This window comes from Battus philenor, unplaced genomic scaffold (assembly GCF_028537555.1).
Source record: "Battus philenor isolate CCGP_79_NKW_IND1 unplaced genomic scaffold, ilBatPhil1.0.hap1 SCAF_3, whole genome shotgun sequence".
Taxonomy (NCBI): Eukaryota; Metazoa; Arthropoda; class Insecta; order Lepidoptera; family Papilionidae; genus Battus; species Battus philenor.
In genome coordinates, this window is record NW_027181693.1 from 8871827 (window position 1) to 8895755 (window position 23929).

The 23929-nt window shown below is 31.1% G+C and overlaps 2 protein-coding genes across 2 annotated transcripts; one reads left to right on the forward strand and one right to left on the reverse strand.

Annotated features, from left to right (window-relative positions):
• Window positions 1–7690: 7690 nt before the first annotated feature.
• LOC137927038 (uncharacterized) lies at window positions 7691–8675 on the forward strand. Its single transcript, XM_068770824.1, has 2 exons — window positions 7691–7750; window positions 7956–8675. The coding sequence occupies exons 1-2, from the start codon at window positions 7711–7713 to the stop codon at window positions 8462–8464; spliced, it is 549 nt and encodes a 182-aa protein (XP_068626925.1). The 5' UTR covers window positions 7691–7710; the 3' UTR covers window positions 8465–8675.
• A 226-nt stretch (window positions 8676–8901) lies between these two features.
• LOC137927007 (uncharacterized) lies at window positions 8902–22351 on the reverse strand. The gene is made up of 4 exons (XM_068770776.1): window positions 22274–22351; window positions 20339–20500; window positions 17837–17942; window positions 8902–9215 (listed from the first exon to the last, which is right to left on the reverse strand). Exons 1-4 carry the CDS (start codon window positions 22326–22328, stop codon window positions 9089–9091), a joined length of 450 nt encoding a protein of 149 aa, XP_068626877.1. The 5' UTR covers window positions 22329–22351; the 3' UTR covers window positions 8902–9088.
• Between the last annotated feature and the right edge of the window lie 1578 nt (window positions 22352–23929).

Sequence of the window (23929 nt, forward strand, 5' to 3'; positions counted from 1 at the left end):
AAATTAAAAATATAAATAATTTATGAACTGATGTCATTTTCCGTGTGATCTTTTAAACACCTGTATTAGTCAATAATATTTATCGTACGGAAAGCAGAGACACACTATATTTTTAGCTGACCGCTCATTATAATCAATCTTAGCTTACTATTTTACTGTGTCGACCGTCGAGTTATATCATATAACTGAAGTTCATTGTACCTTTTCCGTAATATTATTATACACAGCTCTTCCTATAGCGTAATAGTTATGCTTGAAATATATGTATCAATATACCAGTGCTCAGCAAAAAAGCATCTACCTAAACATTATCGAATCCTGCTGACGTTCACTACTGGAAATGGGCCTCTTCTATAGATTTCTAATGGGAACAGTGGGAAGCACCCTGCATTCAACGTCTTCCGACGACCTTGATTAGGTCATTTGTTAACTTCGTGGGTCGCCGTTCCACGCTGCGCTTGCCGATTTATGGTTTATTTATGTAGGTGATGAAATTTATTTATGTATAGAAGGTAAACTTACAAATTACTTATTTACAAATATCAAGAACATTTAATAACTTGGTAATGAATGTCAAATGCAGTTTAGAATTTCCTCCAGTTTCAAGAAAATTCATATTAAGAAAATCTTTAGCAAGGATGTTATATCGAAGTTTTGTTAATTTTTTAATTAGTTTGCAAAGTATATTTAACATTTTGTTTACAATGTATTTACAAAATACAATTAATAATATAAAACCAGCAAGTGTAACTAGCACGTTTGATTAAAAGGAGATGATTATTACAACTAAAGAAATACATATAAGTAGTTTCAAGATCTAATAGTTCCTAATATATATTCTTCCTGATCGACGTGTGATAAAGACTTGTTAATAAAAAAAGAACAAAACCGTTTGCAAGTGAGTAATGCTCTGACTCCTAACTTTTTTACAACTATTTGACTAGAACTTAAAACGAGACATTTACTTTTAGGTTTCACTTTACGGTATCACAATCAAAATTAAAAGAGTTTAAAAGAACTTAAAAAGAATACATGTATTGGTTGTTAAGCTAAATTTGGAACACCATATCTAAAAATGTTTTGATAAATCATAAATGACGTAATATCAATATAGTAACAGAAGGTCTTTTCTTAATTTGGATCACTATATGTTAAAGTTAATTATTGTGTACTATCTGCCCTTGCAGACTCTACTTCCAGAAGTTATTTGTCTACTTCATTGGATTTAAATAAAATTTTTAAATATATTAAAAATGATCACTTTGTATAGGGTGATTGTAAATATGTGTAAGAGCATTTACACTTTAAAGCATTTTACATGTGTAAACAATCACTTTATACACCCTAAATAACTGGACATTGTACTAAAAAGTAGCCGAATTTTGACAATGTTTCAATGTAACGTATTTTAATAACGGAAGTAGTGAATTTCTTTGTGTGTTGAGTTCACGTCCATTCACTATTTGAACAAAGGTCGTCAAGGTCATTCCCAGTACTTATGAGCTACAAGGATAGGTAGAGAAGAATCTTAGATGTTTTAATAGAAACTTGTTTTAAATATTTAGTCGACAAGTAGCTAATACAAAGATAGCCGCAAAGACGAAACAGGTATTCTCCTAATTATACGTGAATCATTCTGTGCATTACAATGCAGTACAAAATTTTAATTAATTTTGAACACACAAATTACTACTTGTAACTGTTTTTCCGCTCGTCCGCTGATAAAATATATTCATTTACCATATTTTTAGAGACTATAATGGCATCCTTCAACTTAAACTACGAGGGTCCCAAGTGCGCTGTGATCCTATAAGAGCGCTCAATAAACTTAGATGGCAATTTTGTCTCACTTTTACAACATGTTTAATACAGTAGTAATACAATTCTTTCTCAAACTTACAGGAAGAAGTATGACCAGCTTATCCATGTTTCTAGTAACGAAGTAGTTAAAGTGGTCGACCCCTTTAATCTAATTTTAAAGTTACGATACCTCACATACTTCTAAATATCTGCTCTATTTGACGAAAGAAAAAAACACTGACGTCAAACAAAATATTATATTTATATGAATAACATAACGAATATGGGAAACATATCAATTCAAAAAACATAATGATTAAAATTTTAAACATTTAAACATAAGTTAACCTTATTTTACTAAAAGAATGAATACTCCTGTTCATCCACTCTTATCATAGGCTTTAAAAGTATCTATAGATGTGACTAAAGGAAACAGTTTTGGCTACTTACACATTAAAATATAAAAGTTTGACTAATAGTTTCCATATGAAATAAATATTATACGTCATACTGTTTGGCGTAAATTGCCATTGAGCACAAATATTTGACTATGAAACTATGTACATTAATTTTCCTTTTTTACCATTGCATTCGCATGTTGCACGATTCATTTAATCTTCATAAATGTAAAGTATTCACATTCCCCCGATTTTATTCGTACAACATGACAGACCTTGAACACGACCCCGGATTTCATAGTTATCAGTTTAGACACATAAAATTGTAAAATCATGTATTCTTTTTTTTCAATACCATTCTCTAAAATTTATCCAAGGCCAACAATGTTAACGAAAAAGAAAAGAATTTAATTGATACGCTCGGAATTTGATTCCTTTTAAATTTTTAGTTTGTTTTTCTATAAATTATTTTAATCTGTCACTATGTAATATTTATATGAAATTCTATATGCATTCAAAGGTTGTCTTTGTTGTTGGTAGTAGATACACCAAGTATAATATATCCTTGAACTATAGATTCGGTTAAACGTATGCCCAGTCATTAAGTTTAAAAAGATAAAAAAAATCAATTTGCAATAGATTTATAATAATTTTATATTATGTTCATTTATTAATAAATTATCTAATAAGTCGTCAATAAGAACTGCTGAAGTTTCAACTATTTTAATGTTATTATAGAAATATAAACTCAACTTTAATAGGCCTGTGTATCGTAGAAATACTTTTTTTGCTGATATCGAAATTTTATCAAAACACTATGTAGTTTCTTGTCTTAAATGCAAGTTATTTCATTACATTATAAAATCAACACTTAAAAGATAATACCTAGTTAAATAAAGTCGGTGTTCTCATCTTTTACCTTTTAAAAGTAAATTAAAAAACCAAAGATTAAAGCTCTTTAACAAATTAAAAATAAAATATAGGTGAAAATATCTGTATGTCAATAATATTAATCAGCGGAAGGTCCACGTACGCTTAGTGTAGATTGTAAGTTCCACAGTAATGAACACCTGAGTTTGTTGGCCATGAACCTACTGACCTTCGTAGCTAACTATTAAAATATAACTTAACAAAATATAATACTAGTTATAAAAAAGGATAAACCAAGGCTTGGATTGTGACTTTGATATTAATTTTATGAAGTAGATGAATAGTAGTAATATTAAATACATTTTTAATATTTCAATGATAATAGATAATTTGATGATAATATGTAAAAGATTGGTTTATATATAAATATCAGTCGATCAAAATATTTACAGTCTAAATCAATTTATAAATTCAGATAAATGCTTAATAAATACCAATAAATATTTCAAATTTTAAAGGAGATATTATAATAAGATAAATCAAGCGATCTGTAACGTATATTTAATTACAATAAAATTTTATAGACTTACAATAGAATTCTCCTCATTTGTTGTGCTATCGAAATTATCAGACGTTACGCTTAGCCTAGAAATCTGTCGTATAATAGTGTATTTTGTATTGCACTTATTATTGCATACCGTATTCGATTAAGAATTCTTTTTAAAAAAAGTTGTTTTTAATTTCTTATTTTTAAATTTTTTAAAAGCCTATCATAGTATTACGAAATTTCTTACAAAAAAACTTAAACCAATAAATTTATAAAATTAATGTGCTACTTGTAAAAATTTGGTTTAATATAAACAATCATCAAATTGTTACATATATATTTCATTAGATCTTGTGACTTAATTATTAAAGAAATTAATTTGTTGATATTATATGGATGGATGTAAAAATAATAAAATTAATAATTGGCAGTTTATAATAATTTTACGCTGTAGTGGTAAAACAGCAGGCCATTATAGTAACTATTGGCGATAAATCGCAACTATTAAAATTCTTAGACCTAAATTTGTAGACTAGACTACTCGTTGCACTTTAATACTAAAGCAACATCAGAATAGTTCGTTATTCGCAACCGTTGTACGCTGTCTGCGCTTAGATCTGCGCGCGGAAGTGTTTGCCGCTCCGTTCCGTCAGGCTGCTGTCAATGTGCAATGCGGCGTCGATAATGTTATTAAAACCCACCGCCTCCCTCCCCACCTGGCCGCACTTTGCTAAGACGCGGACAGCGGTTTACATAGAACTATAGTGGACGACCAGAGCCCTGACGCTTAACGCTCTCTCTCTCTCTCTCATCTTTGTTCTTCTGCATTGCTTCGCTAAAAAAGCAGTACCGTCTATCACTATTAATAAGCGAGATGAGAAGAAAGTGCTTAGTTGAATTTTATCTTACCAATATATTGTTAATAATTAAATTAAATACCTCGACTAACCTGTTATGCCAAAATTAATATCAAGTACTATTAAACAAATCCTTATTTGTATCGTAATTATTGAACAATATAAATGATTTCTATTCGATAGATATCTATTCGATGAATATTTTCATTAAATTACTATGTATTATAGTAATAAGAAAACAAAATAACAGTATTCAATTAGAAAGATTCTTTTAATGTCGTTCATTTTATTAATACTACAAATTGAATATATGCAACACGTTTTTGCATTGGGAATTCGGAGATTATGAATTCTGGCTGCGTCCGCGACCATTGTGACTACGTTATGATAGTTCAACAAAAAAAACTTGATTATGTGCAACGTTATGGGACCAACACAACGAGAGACCACTAAGTGTAAACTTCAATAAAATCCAAATAACATGACTTTTATATTTTTAATAACAAACGTTTAGCTTAATTATTAAAACAAATTCTAATTATAGTAACCGGGCGGCCTCCATGCACCGCATCCATCGGCTCATGCTCGCAACTCGAGAACTTTTAAGCCCCAACGGCCGTCCGTTGCACGAGCGATGCCCAGAGCACCGCTACTTCAAACGAGCGATTCTTCCATCTACCTACTCAGTATAATCAATAACAATCATGCATTAATGTATGATATCAATTTTATAAAGTGAAATCCCCGCCTTCTTGACATAGGCTGGTAAAATGAATTTTTACGCACCTATTTAATGAATAAAATTTGGACGGAGTTGCGAAAGATCTGACGATGTGTGACTGCTGAATTTGATGTTACACACGAGGTGATTGGAGTCAGGGTTTGGCTACAGTAGCGTTTACTTATGTACAATCAAGATGATGCTGTGGTTGTAAGCTCTATTAAATCGGAATTATACGCGTGGAGAATCCTAGCGAACTTTCTCGATGATTGACAGATGCCGGCAAGTGCCACCAATCATTAAATATCATCATCGCCTATTACCGGATGGTTTTCATTCATTCACGGTCTAAGCTGCGCTTGTTGGGTCGTGGTCTCTGGTCCAGAAAAAAAAAGCCCCAGCGAACATCAGTTCTGCGCGTTATTAAATAAGTTAGCTTAAGGGAGCACATGGGCTGTAGAATTACAATGAATACTGGAACTGGATGTCTACTCTAAATCAAATTGTGTAAATAGAAATCCATGAAACTATTTCAGTATGTTAATGAGGAAAATAATACACAAACCTTTCGAACAGATATTATAACAAAGTGTCGTACCCAGAGCTTAAGGAGCATAGTTTACGCGTGTGAATCACAGGATTGGTGTCGAAAAGGGGAATATTATGTAAATTGTACGTCATTTTGACAAACACACACTTAATATGATACACATTTAATAGAATCTAGGCTAGGATTCTATGGCCTAGAATACAAGATATGTGACATCCGTAAATTTGCAAACCACAGGGCCTCCTCTGGGATGTATCTTGTAGAAATATTGTGAAATATTGATTATAATGTAATCTTGTTTCCTTTTTAATGTTACCTATAAATTAAAATTAAACTCGTAAATCTATGTCAACTTGGAATACATCGAAGGTTACGTGATAGCTTTTCCAAATTAGAATTGACCTTTACGCTGGATTGATCGGGAGATTAGATATCACACTTGATAAATGTTTTGACAAATCTGTACATTTTTAAACACAAATTAACACTGCAAAGGCTGCCAATAATATGCAACGCAATCGCACTTCTGACCACGCGACTGCGCAACTTTCGACGCTTAACGCGATTAACATATTATGTTTAGCATTTAACAACGTCGATGCAGGTGTTATACATATATTATATGGGTTTTGTCTTTAAAAGGTTACATTTATTGGTTATATATCGGTTGGTTTTATGTTTATTTCTAAAATGTAATGTAATGTTATTAAGATTATAATAAGTTCTTTAAGGTTGTTATAAACCATTTCAAATCCGTATTTATTTAAATCATAGGATTATACTAGTGTAAAGATGGGTGGTAAAGGAAATCGATAAGATTGAAGAATTACAAACCATACACGGTCACTTTTGTAAACAATACAAAACGTTTCAATCTTTCTTATCTGGACTATTCAGAATTATTCCGTAGGTGCCGATGCCGACTAAAGCTCGAGGTTGGGCAACGTTTCGCAAAGTACTACTTCGCCTCCGCAGACTACGATACCGTGACAACTGTTGAAGGCAAATACTTGTTATCTTATGAATAATGCCGATTATGTTGAGTAAACACGCACGCACGTATGAGTGCATTTTTCACCAAACTTTATACTTCACAGGATGGTCCAAAATTTATTTTTTCAGTTAATTTATTTACTTCCATGCTTTTATAATGCCAAGTACATAATTATGTTAATTATAATACTTAAATAATAATATTTATATACATCTCTCTTTCTACGCGTGAAAAGAGTTTTGACCATTTACAATCCTGTGAAAACTGAGTCAGTCTCTAGGAAATAGTAGTATATGAGTTGTAAAGATTTTTTTTAATGGAGTGTCAAAAGACGGATTAGCGATCGCAATACAAGACAATCAATCTATACGATTATTTAAACAGCAATGGCATGTTGCCAAACAGTGCACATATTGTATTGTAAGAAAAATACGTATAGAATAATCGATAGGCCATTTTATTGCACAACCAACAAAATAAGTAGTAGGACATATTCTGTTTACTCCCAAAATATGCAAATGTCCAACGTAATACAATCGCAACGTCTTTACGATTGTTGTCCGCGCTGCATACTGTGCAACTATGTATAACTAAGCCCGTGCATGTAACGGTTCACCTGCACATCGCGAAAATACATTGGACCTATGTTAATGATAATGAACATGACTAAATAGTAAAAGTATAAAATTAATTACCCAAATTACCTAATAACAACAGCTGCTAAGTTAAGGGACAATCGGATGAGATTTTAGCGCAGCCTGTGTATGTAAGCGACGCACGAGTCACCTAGATGTCGTGCCTATTGTCCACCGGCCGCTGGGTGAGCCGCAGCCGCGCCATTACCTCACACTTTCAATATTGGGTTACGAGAATTTGTACTTCAAGGCCCACTTTTAGGAACAAATACGAAGAGGTATAAAGGCAAAGACGAGCAACAATGTCACGCAGTTGGAGTTCAGCAAAGCGTGCAAAAATGTATACTACTACCGTTCTGTTCTTGTGCGGGTTCGTTGGTACGTGGCACATCTAACATTAATATTTGACACCCGTATTCTCTATACATCTTAATTAAAAAACATAAGGCTTATCACGGCTATAACAATTACTTTTCTCAATCATAACAGTTTATTAAATTTAATTATAAAGACCCTTTAGAAATGGTTATTACTAACTAATCATTTTTTTAGAATTAATGTGTGTTTGGATTAATTTTTTCAGGTAATTCTATAGGTTACAATATACAAAGAGACCTACCATACTATACCGGACCGAATGATCCATATCCAATAAGGAGCAATTTTGATCAAGAACAGTCTCAGCGGCTTTTTTGGGGAAATGGGCAAGGAAGTAACCAGGTCGGTGGGACGGGATTCTGGGCAACTTTGACCAATAAATTTCCATTCTTAGGCAACATGTTCGGACGCATGGAACTACCATCGGAATATGGTGTACCGAATTATATTAATTCGCAAACGCAATACGACGTCCCAAATCAGGCGCAATTGTACCAAGCTGGTTTCCGCCAGCAAACACCTTTCAGCAGGGAAGTGGCGATTACTGATGATGCTGTAATAATAACTCCACCACAAGTTCCGATTGCTTCGCAACCGGTTCCAGCTCCTATACCACAGCCAGCGCCAGTTCCTCAGCCGCAACCGCAACCATCTCCAGGATACCATTATGATAAACCACAATATAGATTTGAACTACCCCAGAAATATTATTAAATATTTTTTTTTCTTTTACATAAACTAAGTTATTTAGAAGTAATAACTTTATTTACAGTGTTTAATTTTAATTATATTATAATTGAATGAATTTAATAATGTTTCAAATTGTGCATCTACGGAAGAGTACAAAGAATTCTCTCTAGTTCTCATCATAGTTACGGGTATTTGACAATTGTAATTTATTGTTTTTCAAGAGGCTCTCTTAAGAGTTATTAATTGCCTACTTTTGAAGTGTGACAATAAAATATTGATATTAAAATGGTACCTCTTATTTTACAAGGCCTTTTAAAATGTAATTGCTTATGTGTGTTATTTTATTAATATCTTCACATCAGTCCATTATTATTATACTATTATTAATGACATTAATTAAGAAAAAAAAAACACTCAAGCTTTCGCCAATGCTTTTTATTGCGATGATTTATTTAAAAGTAGTTTGTTTTGAAAACATGTTTTCAGAAAATTATTTGATATTTAAAACATTAGTCATCAGACTGGATTTGGTGTTACGTAATGATTATCAATAAAAGATTCCTTCTATGGTAAGCGAAAAATGAAATAGACACATATTTCATTTCTCAAATAGTCATTGAATATGCATTATATGAGAGTTAGGAAGCCTTAGTTTGAAACTGAGGTGTACTGATCATAGTATCCCCTGCCCGATGAGTCCAATCCGACTGAAGATGAAGCAGAAACGGATCGACCACCACCTATTGGACCGAATTGACGTCGAGTCTCACCGGCACTGCAAACAGAACAGAAAATAATTGAGTATTAGAAAAACTTATTTTCTTTTAATTACTTACTGTATAAAACCTGAAGTATTCTAAATTCTATTAAAGACGTTGTACGTTCATAAAATTCCAAGTCGTCAGTAGAGTCGCAAAATAAAGCTAAAGACAATTTAAATACTATTTTATATAAAAGTAAGTAAAGTAAGAAATATCCGAGTATTTTAAAAATAAATATTAACTGTTTATCTTTCGTATCACGTTACTAAGTCTATGAATAATTGTTTATAACGCATAGTTAATGTTGAGATTGTTTAACCCTTTATAAAATAAAGGTAAAATACTTACCACTTTGTTTTCTTACCAAAAACGTACAATATTTCACATATGGCAATATTTATATTTATGGCATCAGTAAAAAATGTTAATGATGGCAACATTTAAGTTCGAGACGTCATCTGTCAATTTTAGGCGACGTCAAAGTTGTCCGGTCGAATGGCGATATGAAAAAATTCAAATAATTAGGCCACTTTGAAAATATTGTAGAACATTGTTCAAGAAAAATTTTGGTAAATGATATTTACATACAGATATGATAACTAAACATAATTTGGTGCATTTTTCTCTCAACAGTTCCGCATTTAATTATGTTTTTATGTAATATTTGGTGGTCTAAAGAAGTGGTAAAATAGTTAGCTTCGTCTTTTTGTGTTTAGCACAATATTAAGAAAAAAATTTTATAAATAAAAAAGGGGGGTGTTTTGGTGTACCAGACGAAATACGCCTGCTTAATGTTGGAATGCATTTACCTGACGAGGGCGAGACGTATAAGAGATGTCGCTTTTGCAGTACAAAAAAAATTCAAAAGAGAACAAGAATTTACTGCACAATGTGCAAAGTGACACTTTGTGCCAATCCTTGCTTTAGGCTTTTCCACACCGTAGAAAACTCAGAAACAGAAGAATAGTATTATAATCGTAAGTTCTAATCTTTTTTAATAAAACTTTCTACTGATTTTCACATGTTTTTTTTCCACCTCCATGTATACCCTAACTTATTTTTGAACCTAAAAGAACAAGTGATTTATAGCCCTTTTATACTATGTATTTCATAAGCAACATAAGATAAAAATTCAGTAAGTAAAGCCACCGCAAATAACTAGTGCAGATAAAAAAATTAACTTTAATGGATAATGGTAAGTATTTTACCACTTAAATAATTTCTTAACGGATAATGGTAACATATTTACCACCGAGAAAACTCCTATTTCCCTCTCCGTTTTCCGGATTTTCCCCTGAAAAATGAAATCTACAGTACTGATTTACACAGAATCTACTGTTTTTTTTCGTAAACCATGCAAAATTGCCGGCGTTTGTTTAAGGGTTAAAAAACTTCTATTTTGTGTAAGTGCTTTAAATCAATGCGCCAGAATACCAATAAATTTTGATTCAACATATCCGGTATTATTTCTTAACTTTTCGGATGAAATTCATTTTGATTTCTATAGAAAAAACAGAATATCCGAAAAACAAATGAAATGAAAATGAAACCCTATCGTCCCAGAGAATGCTGTCTTAGAGAAACGCTTCAAAGCAATGCATTCCGAAGAGTTTAAATATTCTAAGACACATTATGTGGCCTTCGTAGTTGTTTTGTTCACGGAATAAGCCTCTGGTCGTATTTTTAATTAGACCAAGCCAACTGACACTAGCTAATGTCACTTTGTATATATATCTAAATGTGTACTTATAGTTTTTTGTTTCTGGCAGCGGAGACACTAAAAGTTTTTTGAATACCAAAAATTAAACGAAGTATAAACCCATAACTTATTGGTTTTCAAAATAGAAAAGCAGTGGGACTACTTCTCTTTCGGGGTCTAATCCACGCGGTTTTTGACTATAACCGCTGCTTCTTCGGCCTGTTGAAACCGTATTTCACGAGGTTTTTCTTTTATATTTGAAAATAAATGGATGTCACTACGTGCAAAATCAGGTTTGTAAGGATGCCCCAACAATTCACGTGATGTTTGCGATATCAAAATAAATGTGTATGTGGCAAAATAAGCAGAGTTTTATTTTCTAATTTTTAAAAAACTTTTTTCAATTAGTTCTAAACTGACCAGTTATTAAAATTTTGAGTGTCATCAATTTATTATGCTATTAAATAACTATTACAACAAATCGTTGCTTTAAAAGAGCTTATCTTGACCGGCACATATATGTGTCTGTTTTTTCATCCTAGCCTCCCGTAACGGAGAAAGTTAGCCAAATTAAATGTAATAAAAATAAATAATATAATGTGCAGACAACGATCCAATGACTTTAAAATGTAATACAACATAAGACCCTGAGCAGGTTGACCACACGTAACCACAAAGAATATCAAATACTAGTCAACAACAACTACAATTTCAAAATAAACGTGTAGTTATTTAAGGTTATTAATAAATTTAGAGCTTCGAGGGCATTGCAAATTGCATATAAACCAATTATAATTGATGTTAATAAAAATTTAACAAAGCCTATTTACGAGCTTGTTAACTTTTCAATGCAGTTAATTAACTAAAACCAGAGCCAAGCGTACCGACCAAACCAACAAGAGTTACTCTAAGAGGTTTTACTATTCGTAGACAGCGCTGGCCCAAGGAGGCCTATGGAAATAAACATATCAACTAAAACTAAAATATAAAGCAATCAAATACAAAAAGAAATATTAAATTGAATTAATTATCAAATAAATCAAGATATTCATATTGTTACTCTGCAACATGGCCAGCAGGTTACTGCCAGAAACTGTTACAAATGTCATTTTACGTTTGGTCAATGTATTTATACAGCTCATAAAAAGATACTGGATACAGTCATAACAAATATAGAACTAAACAGTAACAGAAACACAAAACTGTAAAAATATTTAAGAACAAATAGATTTAGTACCGTACATATACATTAATAAAATAACATGTGTTTGTTATTAGGCAACTGTCTTCAACATCAAAAGAAGATAAGTAACATTAATATTATTTGACAACATACACAATTTTAATGTGTCATTAATCGATGCTTTATGTCGCAACTCACGTATTGAACCTTTCGTTTTATTTCTAAAAGTTGTTTAAAAGTATAAATATATCTGTTATGCCTAAGAATTCACAATATTGATGTGTTTAAGACATTTAATTTTACCCAGACACAATAATATAAAACAATACAAACACTGAATCAAAAACACATCAAATTTAGTTTTTTATTTTTCTTAAAAAGAAGATTCAAAATCCTAGCATTTTTATATGAAAACGGCCAAAATTGATTAATTCTTTATAGGTTAATTTTTTTTTATCATGTTGTGTATTTTAAAATATACGGCCTTGATCTTGGCTTTGGTGAATTCATTTTTTTTTACCTCATCAACGAATTTTGCAGCAATTATAAATCACTTTATATCGGTTCGCATAGTGACATTTAAATTTCAAACAGATTAGCGAATTATTAATCACATGTGCATCTCAATAATATACAGAATGATTGGTTATAAGTGTAAAAATTTTAGGTATTTTTTTCTATAGTAATGCGACAGTCCAATAACTTTTGGCAGTATAAAGTCTACAAAGCAGATAGTATGCATTGTTTAACTTTAATACGTAGTTATCCGAATTTTCTAAACGCTTTTTTACTATGGTATCATTACGTTATTATATCTGACATGAGTTTCCTCTGAAAGAAAAATAACCGTTAGTTACAATGAGGGTTTATTACCGTACCAAATAACAATTCATTCATTTATTCATTCATGTCAGCCGACATGATCGCCACAAATGATAAAATGACTCCTAGAAGATAATTTTTGAATCTTCCATCCATAGATATTCCAAATCAGGCAATTGGAAATATCTCCAGTGTTGAATAGGCGATAACAGAGGCAAATTATGTTCGATTTATCGAACTACAATCGTAGTTCACGACAGCTTATAATAAAAAAATAAAACGTTAGAAAACAAGTATTTTTGAAATTATATTTAATTATAAATTTTGTTCATTGATTTGTTCTAATAATTCTTTATAAAATAAGAGATAAAATAATCAAAAAATCAAACAATTTCTTTTAACGCCTATTGGATTTTTAAACGGCGTATCTGGAGTTTTTCCTGAAACTTGATTTATTTAAAGCAATTCAAATTTTAAAACTACTTAAACTATTATTTATTAGTGATGTTTCTTTAAAAAAATATTTTCTTTTTAAAAGTGAATAAACGAAATGTCTCACTTCTGGCCTTATGGATGCATGCTGCTTCTAACCGATTTTGTTGGAAAATTCTACGGAAGGCTCTTATCCAACAGTGGACAATTTATAGCTGTAATGGTGATGATGATGATGAACAAACGAAACAAATAACGAAACATTAAGTCCGTGTTTCCGCCATGCTTAAAATAGATATTCTGGAGAAAGTACCGTATATCTAGTTTCTTATAACAAAGATCAATCATTTGATGTAAATTAAGATATATAAATAAGGCTAAAAGTAGAATTACAGTTTAATATTATAAGAAAATTGAATTGAAAATTTTTTTTGAAAATTGTGCAACGTTTGTGAAAATTCTTTTTCAATTTCGCTCTAGATAATGTCTGAAATAGACAAATACATATGTTCATGGATAGTAAAACTACATGAATTCCTTAAAAACGTACAAAAAAAAACTATTGTTAATGCACATTGAGATTAATATTATGTACTTTATTTACATTATAATATGTACATTGTATCTTTTGGGCGCCTGCCTTATTAATTCCGCAAAACTGTCAAATAGCGAAGAAAACAGAAAGTAAGATTTTTAACTTATTACTCTTATAAGGTTAATTTAAAAGGTAGAGAGCCTAATATATTACTGTTTTCATAAAAGCAGCACTCAAGATCGTAATGGTTACTAATTCAGTTATTATTTTCATGTTTCTATTGGCTCGAGGAAAGTTCTGACAGAAAGACATAATAGAAAATATTTCTTTTTTAAATGCAAATCAGAGAGTATATAAAAACCTAAAAATTACATTAAAATTATCTTTAGTTAATTGTTTCATTACCAAACTCTTGCTGTGTACGATGTAGAAAAGCTATTTCTTGTAACTGATCGTTATTCATTAAAAAAACACTTAACCAATAAATAAAGTGATTACTGTGAAAACACTTTTATTCATTTCTCTTGGACTGCGATAGGCCAGTGGGACAGTACGAAGTCTGTCAAAGCAGGAAGTTGTGAAATATTTGTTTACTATATATATATCCATACTGAAATACGTTTCATTTTCTTTCCACTTGAACTGCGATAGGTCTTTTTAACACAACGAAAAGTGTTAGAGCAGTTAACTACTTGTAAAATATTTTTTTTTGCTATTTTGATACCACTGTTCTATGTAATAATTAATACCAAACATGTTTATTCCGTAGTACAAAACATGTGCATACATAGCATTTAATTTCCTCCCCGTGACGTAATTTGCGTTGTAAGCCTACCCTGAAAAGAGCTCCAGTGGTTTGTTGAGCGAAGAACGGTAATACTAATTATATCAAAGCACTGTTTTCTCTGATCCTTCGGCAAACGAAAAGGAATCGAGAATAGATTTTACGTAGCGCTGTATCTTTAACAATTCACAGTTCATTAATTTGGAGAGGGCTGATAACCGCTCAACAATCCCATCCGGTTTCTTATACTTTTCTAAGTAAGAAGAGAGAAAAATTTAATCCCGTACGTATTACTTAATAACGAAAATTTAGATTTGTTTTCATATAAGCTCGCAATCAAATAGCTCAGCTGTACAAAAAATACCACAAAGAAAAACATCGTAGGGGTTACAATCGGTACATTGCTAAACACGCGGTGGCTGCGTTCGAAAACGCCGTAAAAAGAAAAGACTCCCTAATAGGAACAAATATAGATTATCAAGGGGACTATTTTGAAAAACTAAATAGTTTTTAAGCTGCGTCTATCAGATTTTGGTTACCATTCGAGCACCTCTGGGTTCCAACGGCCGTCCGCTGCACGAGCGATGTGCCTGCCATTTAAAATGAGCAATTCTTCGGGCTACATCGGTATTACATTGGCTTTCTCTCTATTCGCCTAGATCTCATTTCAGTGCAACCGCTGATACTTAGTAATATTTTATGGTATATTAAAAACTACGTTCATAATTTTCTAAACTAAGATCTAATTCTTTATTAATTAAGAACCCTTTCTCGAAAAGCATTTTACCCCGCAATTGAGTAAATGAATTAAAGAACAAAAAATTTAATAATTATAATATTTTTTTATTTATTACTATAATGTTCTTCCAATAAAATATGGATCTAATAAAAGCCTTTGTGAAGATAATATTTTTATCACCATTTGTCATTTTTAAATAATAGATGTGACTATAAATGTATTTCATATATACTTTTTATTAAAATAAAAAGTGCGATTGATGGCAAATAGTGTAAACAACTCAACTTACGTGAGAATTAATTAATTATTAATAACTTATTTTTACATTACATTAATGCCTTGAAACAAAGTTCATTGTTACGGGCAGCACAGGTATCGCGTTTAACGGTAAAGTGTCAGTGTGTCCGAGAATGAATTTAGTATTATTGCCTGGTTATTGCAATTAATAGCGATTTAAACTCTATTGTTTAAGCGAATGTCTTATACTATAAGAAAAATCATAATTTCACATTATTTTGCTGTACATACAAGAAATTATTCAGGTAAAATATGTTTAAAAATTCATTGAAGAAAACAGAAATGGTAGAATATTCATCTTTCGGTTTTATAAAGTTAAGTTATTGTTACAAATAGTAGTTAAAAGTTAGGCAGTTGTTTAAAAGACCATATGTGCATAACGAACGAAAAAATTTATTAAAAATTAATTTCAATTTACAGTATTAATTATAATTAGCGGAAGATCTTCCGGCAGTTGCACGAGGTAGGGAGGCCGAGCGTCAGAGGCCAGGACGGCGCTAACGTGCAGCTGATGGAAAATGCGCGATCAGGATGGATGAGCCGACACCATGGAGTTAGTTCTTTTTACTTGCTGTAGCGCATATGTACGTTAATGCCTATGAAACAAATTGTTATGATTAAAATATGGTTGACAATTGAAAAGTTTTATATTAATTATTTAATATAATGTAAGTAAATATTATCAGTATTTATTAAAAGTTATAATCTGTTATTGCTCTATGTATAAAGAGATTTCCACTGACTTCAGTCTTAAAATTTAGTAAGAATTTAATTTCTTTGCTCTTGCAGTGGCGTTAAGGGGGAGTTATAATTTTTAATTAAAATTAAATAGCAGAGCGGACGGAAACGGATATTCTTGTACTTATATATTATTCATGATTTTGATATTGAAAGTAAAATAAACGTCATAAATCATAGCTGGCAAACAAAGCGTCCATAAATAAATAAAAAAACCTTTTAAATAATGCATTTTAACCGTACATTTCAGTTTACTTATACTCTTTTTGTTTATTTTTGTTATATACAAGATGGTATCCTAAACCGTGACAGGCCGTAATTGGGTTATAATATTTCTAATAATAAGTTATAGTAAATAAAATCCGATTATTAATAATATGAAAATGAAAATTAATATAGGGTATTAATGTAATATACTAAATATAACATGTATATTTTTAAATTATTTCCATTCTAAAATTAAAATATTTTTTACGTGTTCTTTCGATGATTATGACATTTTTTTATGACTAGGAATCTTTACCTTTCAATTTTTTTTCACTTGTATATTAATGTGAGTAACCATTATATAAACGACACACAAAAATTGGGCTTTTTGTCAATGTACTCAAATATATTACTAAATTCAACTTCAATCAACCGTGTTCCAAAAAGATTTATTGAATAAATTTGAGTAAAATGGCGAGATCTTTGGGTGTAGCCTATATCCAGCAGTGGACATAAAACATCTGAAATGATGAGGTAATAATTTGCTTCTATTGGACAACAAGACGCAAGGATTCACGCCATTCGTATACGGTTGAAATCTCTTCACGCCTCGCTTTGCCTGTAGTCGATAAAAAACCTAGGCTAAGAACCGTCTGTGCTAAGGGCCGACAGCATTTTAAATGCCAATATGGTAACAATGATCACACGGTGTTATTACCTGGTGATGACTTAGCATTTGTTGATTCATGGGGCACCTGTACAACATTTTATTCCCAGAATTTTTTATTTAACTTAACCTTAATACAAGGGCACGGTTATTCTTGTATAATTATATTTTAATTTAAAAATAAAAAATACAGATACACTACGACACTTTAATTGGCATACGTGAAACTTAGCCCAAACTGCTTCACATAAGGCCTTCACACTTATATCTATATATAGAAGCCAGCAAAAACACACTCTCTCTCTCTCTCTCTCTCTTTGAGAAGAAGGCTATTCTTATTGTATCTAACAATGGCCAACGATTTCATCGGCGTATAAATACAAATACATAACATAATAATATAACATAATAAAACCAAAAATAAAAATTACTATTATTTAAGAATAATAATTTTTGACACCAATATTTAAAAAAAATCATCTAAATGAAACGAAAAAGATTCGTTATTGTAACGATATCATTCATTAATTACCTTAAAGTATTGGGGTTTGAGGCGCCGTAACCGCCCTGTGGTAGACTCCAGTCCCCGGCTCCAGCGAAAGCGTTGGCGTTAGCATTCGCACGAGCATTACCGCCCCCTAGAATGTCAAAAAAATCAAGTTGAAAGAAATAATTATTATTATAATTTATTCAAACAGTTTAAAGAAATATCTTGAAGGTGCCTAAACTTCCACTTTTTTAATTATTACATTCGTTTTCTTCTATTCAGCTTATTCTTACGTAATTAATAAAAAAAAGTATATATCGTTCACGGACTCGTCCTCTCCGTGAACTCTTGACCGACGAAGCTGTGAAAGCCTTACAGCTAACACCAAAAATATCTATCGAAACAATACGATACAATAAAAAAGTTATAAGAAAGTACAACTTAAATAATATATAATCGTAATTTTATTGCTTTCTAATTATTTTCTCCGTCCTCGTAACACAGAAACGTAGTTATCAGTCTGTGTTTCTAGAATAGGTTAAAAACTTTTAATAAAAACGAGGCTATGAATTACTCAAAGTCCAAATAAGTAGATCATTCAATCATCTGGAAAGAATATATTTGTAGCATGGGTTATATTTTACAGAGACCGAGCGTTGAACGCCGGTTCAAAACCGTTAGGTGAACGGATGACAAAGATACTGTCGGAAACCGAACGTGCTTCATACGTCGAATCCTCTTGGCTACTTGCTCCATTATACAATGTTTGTACAGTGACCGCACTTGTGCATACCAAATGCTATATCGTTTAGACGAACTGTGCATTGTGGGCATAAGTGATTTGTGCTTGGGAATGCAGTAAACCTTTTCAAAATAACTTCACACAACTTGTTAGTTCTTGTTCAAACTAAGATTCATCGTTTAATTGTACTTATTATTTTGCCTTTTACTTTTATAATGCAAGAGTAGGAAGTGATAAAAACTTGATTTAAGAATCGTTACCAGGAAATCGAGATGATGTTAAAAACAAAACGAGACTCGATGAGTTTGAATCACGACCATTGCAGAAAACCTTTGTTTTCATACTCAATTACCGATTTGTTTGATTTTATGCATGACTACTAATTGAATTACCTCGCTAAATACACTATACGTTAACAAATAAATGTCGGAGCTTTTTTAATTATGCTTGACATATATGATTTGGTAAATTTATGCTTGGTAAATTACTGTAAATTATTACAGAAAGATTTTCGCTCAATTCAAAAATATTACAGATCCAAAAACTGTTGCTTGTATTTTTTTTACATTTTTATTTATTATTCGTTTTCAGGGTGAGTACTTAGTTTCTATACATATCAAACCGGAAATCATAAACTTGTTGGTATTAAAACTTATAGGTAACTTACTCGAGAAGAGTTTTATTTATTTAAGCCTTAATTTTAAATGTCTAACTTTATATGCTACGGTTCTGGTAAAATATACGATGCATTCAGAAGACGTTGCCTTGAATACCGGCTCGTTCGTCAACTTGCGGTACCTTGAATAACTGTATTTTAAATTTTAAACAAAAACACTAATTTTTTTAAAAAACAAACGGATGATATGAATTTCCTATATTAATGAGACGCATGAAATTATGTGTCAACGTAAAGAGTGCAGGTATTAAGATATTATTTGCAGGCAAGATATTGAACTATGCACTGACTTGATAGAGTTTTTTTGCACCATCTCAGCGCTTAAAGAATCGTATATCGTTCACGAGGTTAATGCTATTCCACGATCACTTCTGCAGCGAACGGCACAAAATAACTAAGTCAGATGCCAAGACTGTGTGATGGACAACATAATTTTTAAAAAATAAATTTCGCAAAATTCTTTTTTTGAATTATGTTTGTTGTTTTTTAATTGCCATAATAAAATTTGAATTTGAAATTAAATTATGGATTCTTCCCCATCATACCATCCCCGACACATTTTGTTGTAAAGACTAAAAATATAATAATATATTTTTTTTCATTTTTAAAATAGTATCATCTAGTACGTCTCTTGATTTTAAAAAGCAATCTTCCCTTTGATGACAATTAGTGAAGACGAATCAACAGACACTTACACAATTACAGTGATAGTTTATACGTCATAAAAATGCTACAGAATATTTTTCACAAACTACATTGGTATTTTAATTTTCAATACGCGTAAGTAGCCCACGGGTAATAGTAACACGATTGTCATTGCTCTCACGTAAAAGCAAAGTATATATCTCTCAAGTAACGGTGCGCAGAGATGCAATCGTGCAGTTAATTAAACAACTTCGACGAGTCGAGACACTTTATCGACGGATGTACGGTTAAAAACTTGCCTTGCCTAAGAAATATACAAGTTCCTCAACTTTGTGGAATCGTTTTTATTAATTTAAATATGAAGATAGGACATTTCAATTCCCTATATATATATATATATATATATAATATAACAACTCGTATGTATTTCCTGAAAATGAATGTTCAGTTTATTTTGTAGGAATATTTTAACGGTTTAACTTACAGCTTCGAGCGTTTGCGTTAGCGTTTGCGTTTGCTTCGGCACCCCCGTGTGCGTACGGGTAAGGGTTCAAAGAACGTCGAAGTCTTCGCAGAGGTACCGGAGCAGACGCGTGTCCTTCTGCGTCGATCGTGTAATAGGCTCGTGGTACATAAAACTGGCCATCTGAAATATATCATAGTATTATTAGTTACACGCATGTATTTGTGCTAATAAACTTCCTGAAAATTATGAAAAAGCCCGAGCTTTCGAAGTAATGCTTATGAATGTCATTTATTATTTTATTAAATAATAAATATTAACATTTATTAAAGGGCAACTTTTATTTTAAAATTTTTAATCAACGAAGATTTTGTAAAATAATATTACATTACGCAGTTTTAAACTAGAATTAATGACATAAAAGTTATTTTTAAAATAAAAAAAGTTTATCTTCATACTAGATAAAAATGTATGTTATGACGTAAGTAATTTATTCTTAATATTTTTTTTTCAATTTTTTCATTGTTTCGGTAATATCTGCTAACTTTTAGCTCACGCGGCAAATTGGTTTAAAAGGTTTTACGAAAACACTTACTCCGAATCTTATAAAGAAAGAAATATGTTGTACAAAAGTACAAAATGGTTAGTGTAGCGATACTAATGTATTTAAAATGTGTAACTTAGATAATATTTTATTCAAGTTTACTGTTGGCTAGGTGTAAACCTATAACATTCTTGCTTTACCTCCCAATTACTTTAACGACAGCCATAGTGCGATCTCTAAATTACTAGAGTTGAGAACTTTCCGTTCCGTTACAGAAATAAATAACCAGCTTTCATTACCATTACTTACTTATACGTATTATAATTCATTACTTACAATTATTATAAGTAAATAATAACATAAGTGAATCCCTCAGAGGTTCGCAAAATGTAGATACTAGAACTTTAACTTTTTTAATATCAAATTATAAATCAAAGTAATCATTTTTGATTAATTATAATGGAAGAAACCACTCGGGTTTACCTGTATATTAGTGCTATCACTGTTGACATTGAATAAAAAAAACTTATGATAATTAACTTCTTTGGTGACCAACGTTAAATTTGTTGTGCAAGGGCGATAATAGTAGATTTTAGTTATTACCACGAATATTCAATAACTGTTATTCTAATAAAACGTCGGTGATCATTTGAAATTTTAAAACATAAATAATCTTCTTAATCAATAAAAAGCAACAGAGAAAAGTTTTTAAATACGCTTACTTGTCTTAATTTTTAATTGAAGTTAAACAAAACCACACACTAAAAAGAAAAATTACCCATGAATACGTATGACTATTAAAACTGAGATCATCACTGGTTAATTCATAAGCTTTCCTTGATTACATCCTTAAAATGTCGTGATCTCATGTAACGTTGTAGGTCATCTTTTGATTAACTCGGATAAAATAATCACAATGAATGTAAATAGAATATGTATTGATCGTATACTCATCTAATTGAATTGAAATAATTTACACAATTCTTTAAAGAATAAGAATTAATCATCGTACTTTTATTTTCAAGTCTTCATTATAAATTAAAATTTTGCCTTGTCAAGGGTAAAGAATGGATTATAGTTCTCGTTTGAAGGATTTGCACAAAAAGGTAAAACAAATAATTAAGAATACTGTTATACCAATGACATTTAAAAATACAATATTATATATATATATATATATATATATATATATATATATATATATATATATATAATGTATGTGAGAATGTTTTGTTAATTGGGAGTATAGTTAAATAGAATTGTCCAATTTCGAAGAAAATGATGATTAGACTGGCTAAATGGATTTTACACAATACAAGCATATCTGAAACGAATACCTAATTACTATCTTCATTCAAATAGGAAATAATGACACATCTCTGCAGCGCGATAAAAACGGGGAGGCCACTAACCTGCCAGCGCCACGGCCGCGATGCCGACCAACACGAAGAGTGTGACGCACTGCATTTTAAGTTGTGCCTTCTCTGGTACTAACTCAGAACTGGCTTTGCCGCACTCACTCGCACCTTTTATATATGATAGCTTCCGTTGAAAAGCTAAGGCTGCACTAGCGCATTACTCTGCACGCCCGCTAACGGTCGCGTCAAGCAAAAAATTGCCGTCAAATTAAATACATGTTATTACTAAACTAGACATCGGTAAAAAAAATATCTACTTAATTTTACTTATGTAAAATTTAAATTATAAAACTCATTGCATAGATGCTGCACTTCGGTACCACAAGCAAAAATAGTTATGTCCGAATTAATTTAATTTTCAAGACTTCAAAATTTTTCTTCTAAAAACCTTGGTGATTTAGTCAGAGCGGATTTTAATAACTACTTTCCTACATTATACAAGAGTTTGTTGTTATTTATGTCGTTTCTTGTTTTCGCCGAACAAATATATCAGATAAAACGTTTAAGTAAAAAATTCAAAATTTTAATTTGAATTATTTATCATTATTTTAAATTAAACATAAAAAAATTTAAACTTACTTGTGGAATAGATTTTTCTAACAAATATGATTAGGCGCTGTTTAAATCAGTTTACTACAATCAGTAAAAATAATATTTATGTTATGTAATTAGGGATCTTATGAAATTACATACAAAAGCATGTTATCTATTTTATTTCATAAAATCCAAAACAGAGGAACAGTCCTCAACACAGCACAAACCTTTGCATCGTTTACAATATAGCATATCTTTATAAATGTACACATACTAATAAAAGCTAAATTTAAGCTACTTAATAAATTGGTATAAAATTAACTTAAAACCGATAAAGTCATAATACATATCTTTATAAGTTTTTACGTTTTTACGATGTCAAAACCATATTAATATCTGTAAAATCGGTAACTAATATAGAAAAATATTTAAATTACATTCTGCTATGCAAAACGGAAATCAATAATTTATATCAATGGTTTGCATGGCGTTATATTGTATTAAAAAAATTTTAGTTCATAACCATGTCAAAGTGTGAATGGTGTTTTAACAGCTCTATTTCGTATTTCAAAATAAAACTAATGGCAAACAAAAATAATAAACTACTAATAAACAACCATAACCCAACCCCTGCAAATATTTATATATGCGTATTCAGATTATGAAGATAAAGATATAATACATAACCATTACACCAATCGCTCTATTGGTCCCTCCTGCTTCCAGTTTCTTCCGACATTAAAGGTCGTATGTCCACCTTGGGGGTGGACTTTGTGCACTCTAGCTACCAGTTTATGCTCTCCAGAACCTTAAGGCTCCAACTATTGTAACTTGCCAAAGCCATTCCTGATTCGAATTAGTAGCGACAATCTTGAGCAAATAAGTTCGGTAAGTAATTGTAATCTGGCCAAGGAGGTGAGAAACGGTTTTGTATTGTTTCTGGAGATGTTAATGCTGTTAGCCCTAAGGCTTTTATAGCTTCATCGGTACTGAGTTCACGGAGCGGAAAGGTCCGTGAACTACATGAGAAACGGTGTTTTCCTTCTCATGTATTAGAAAAAAATATTAAATAGATAAGTTTAACGATATTCTTTAAACTAAATCATTTTCAAAATC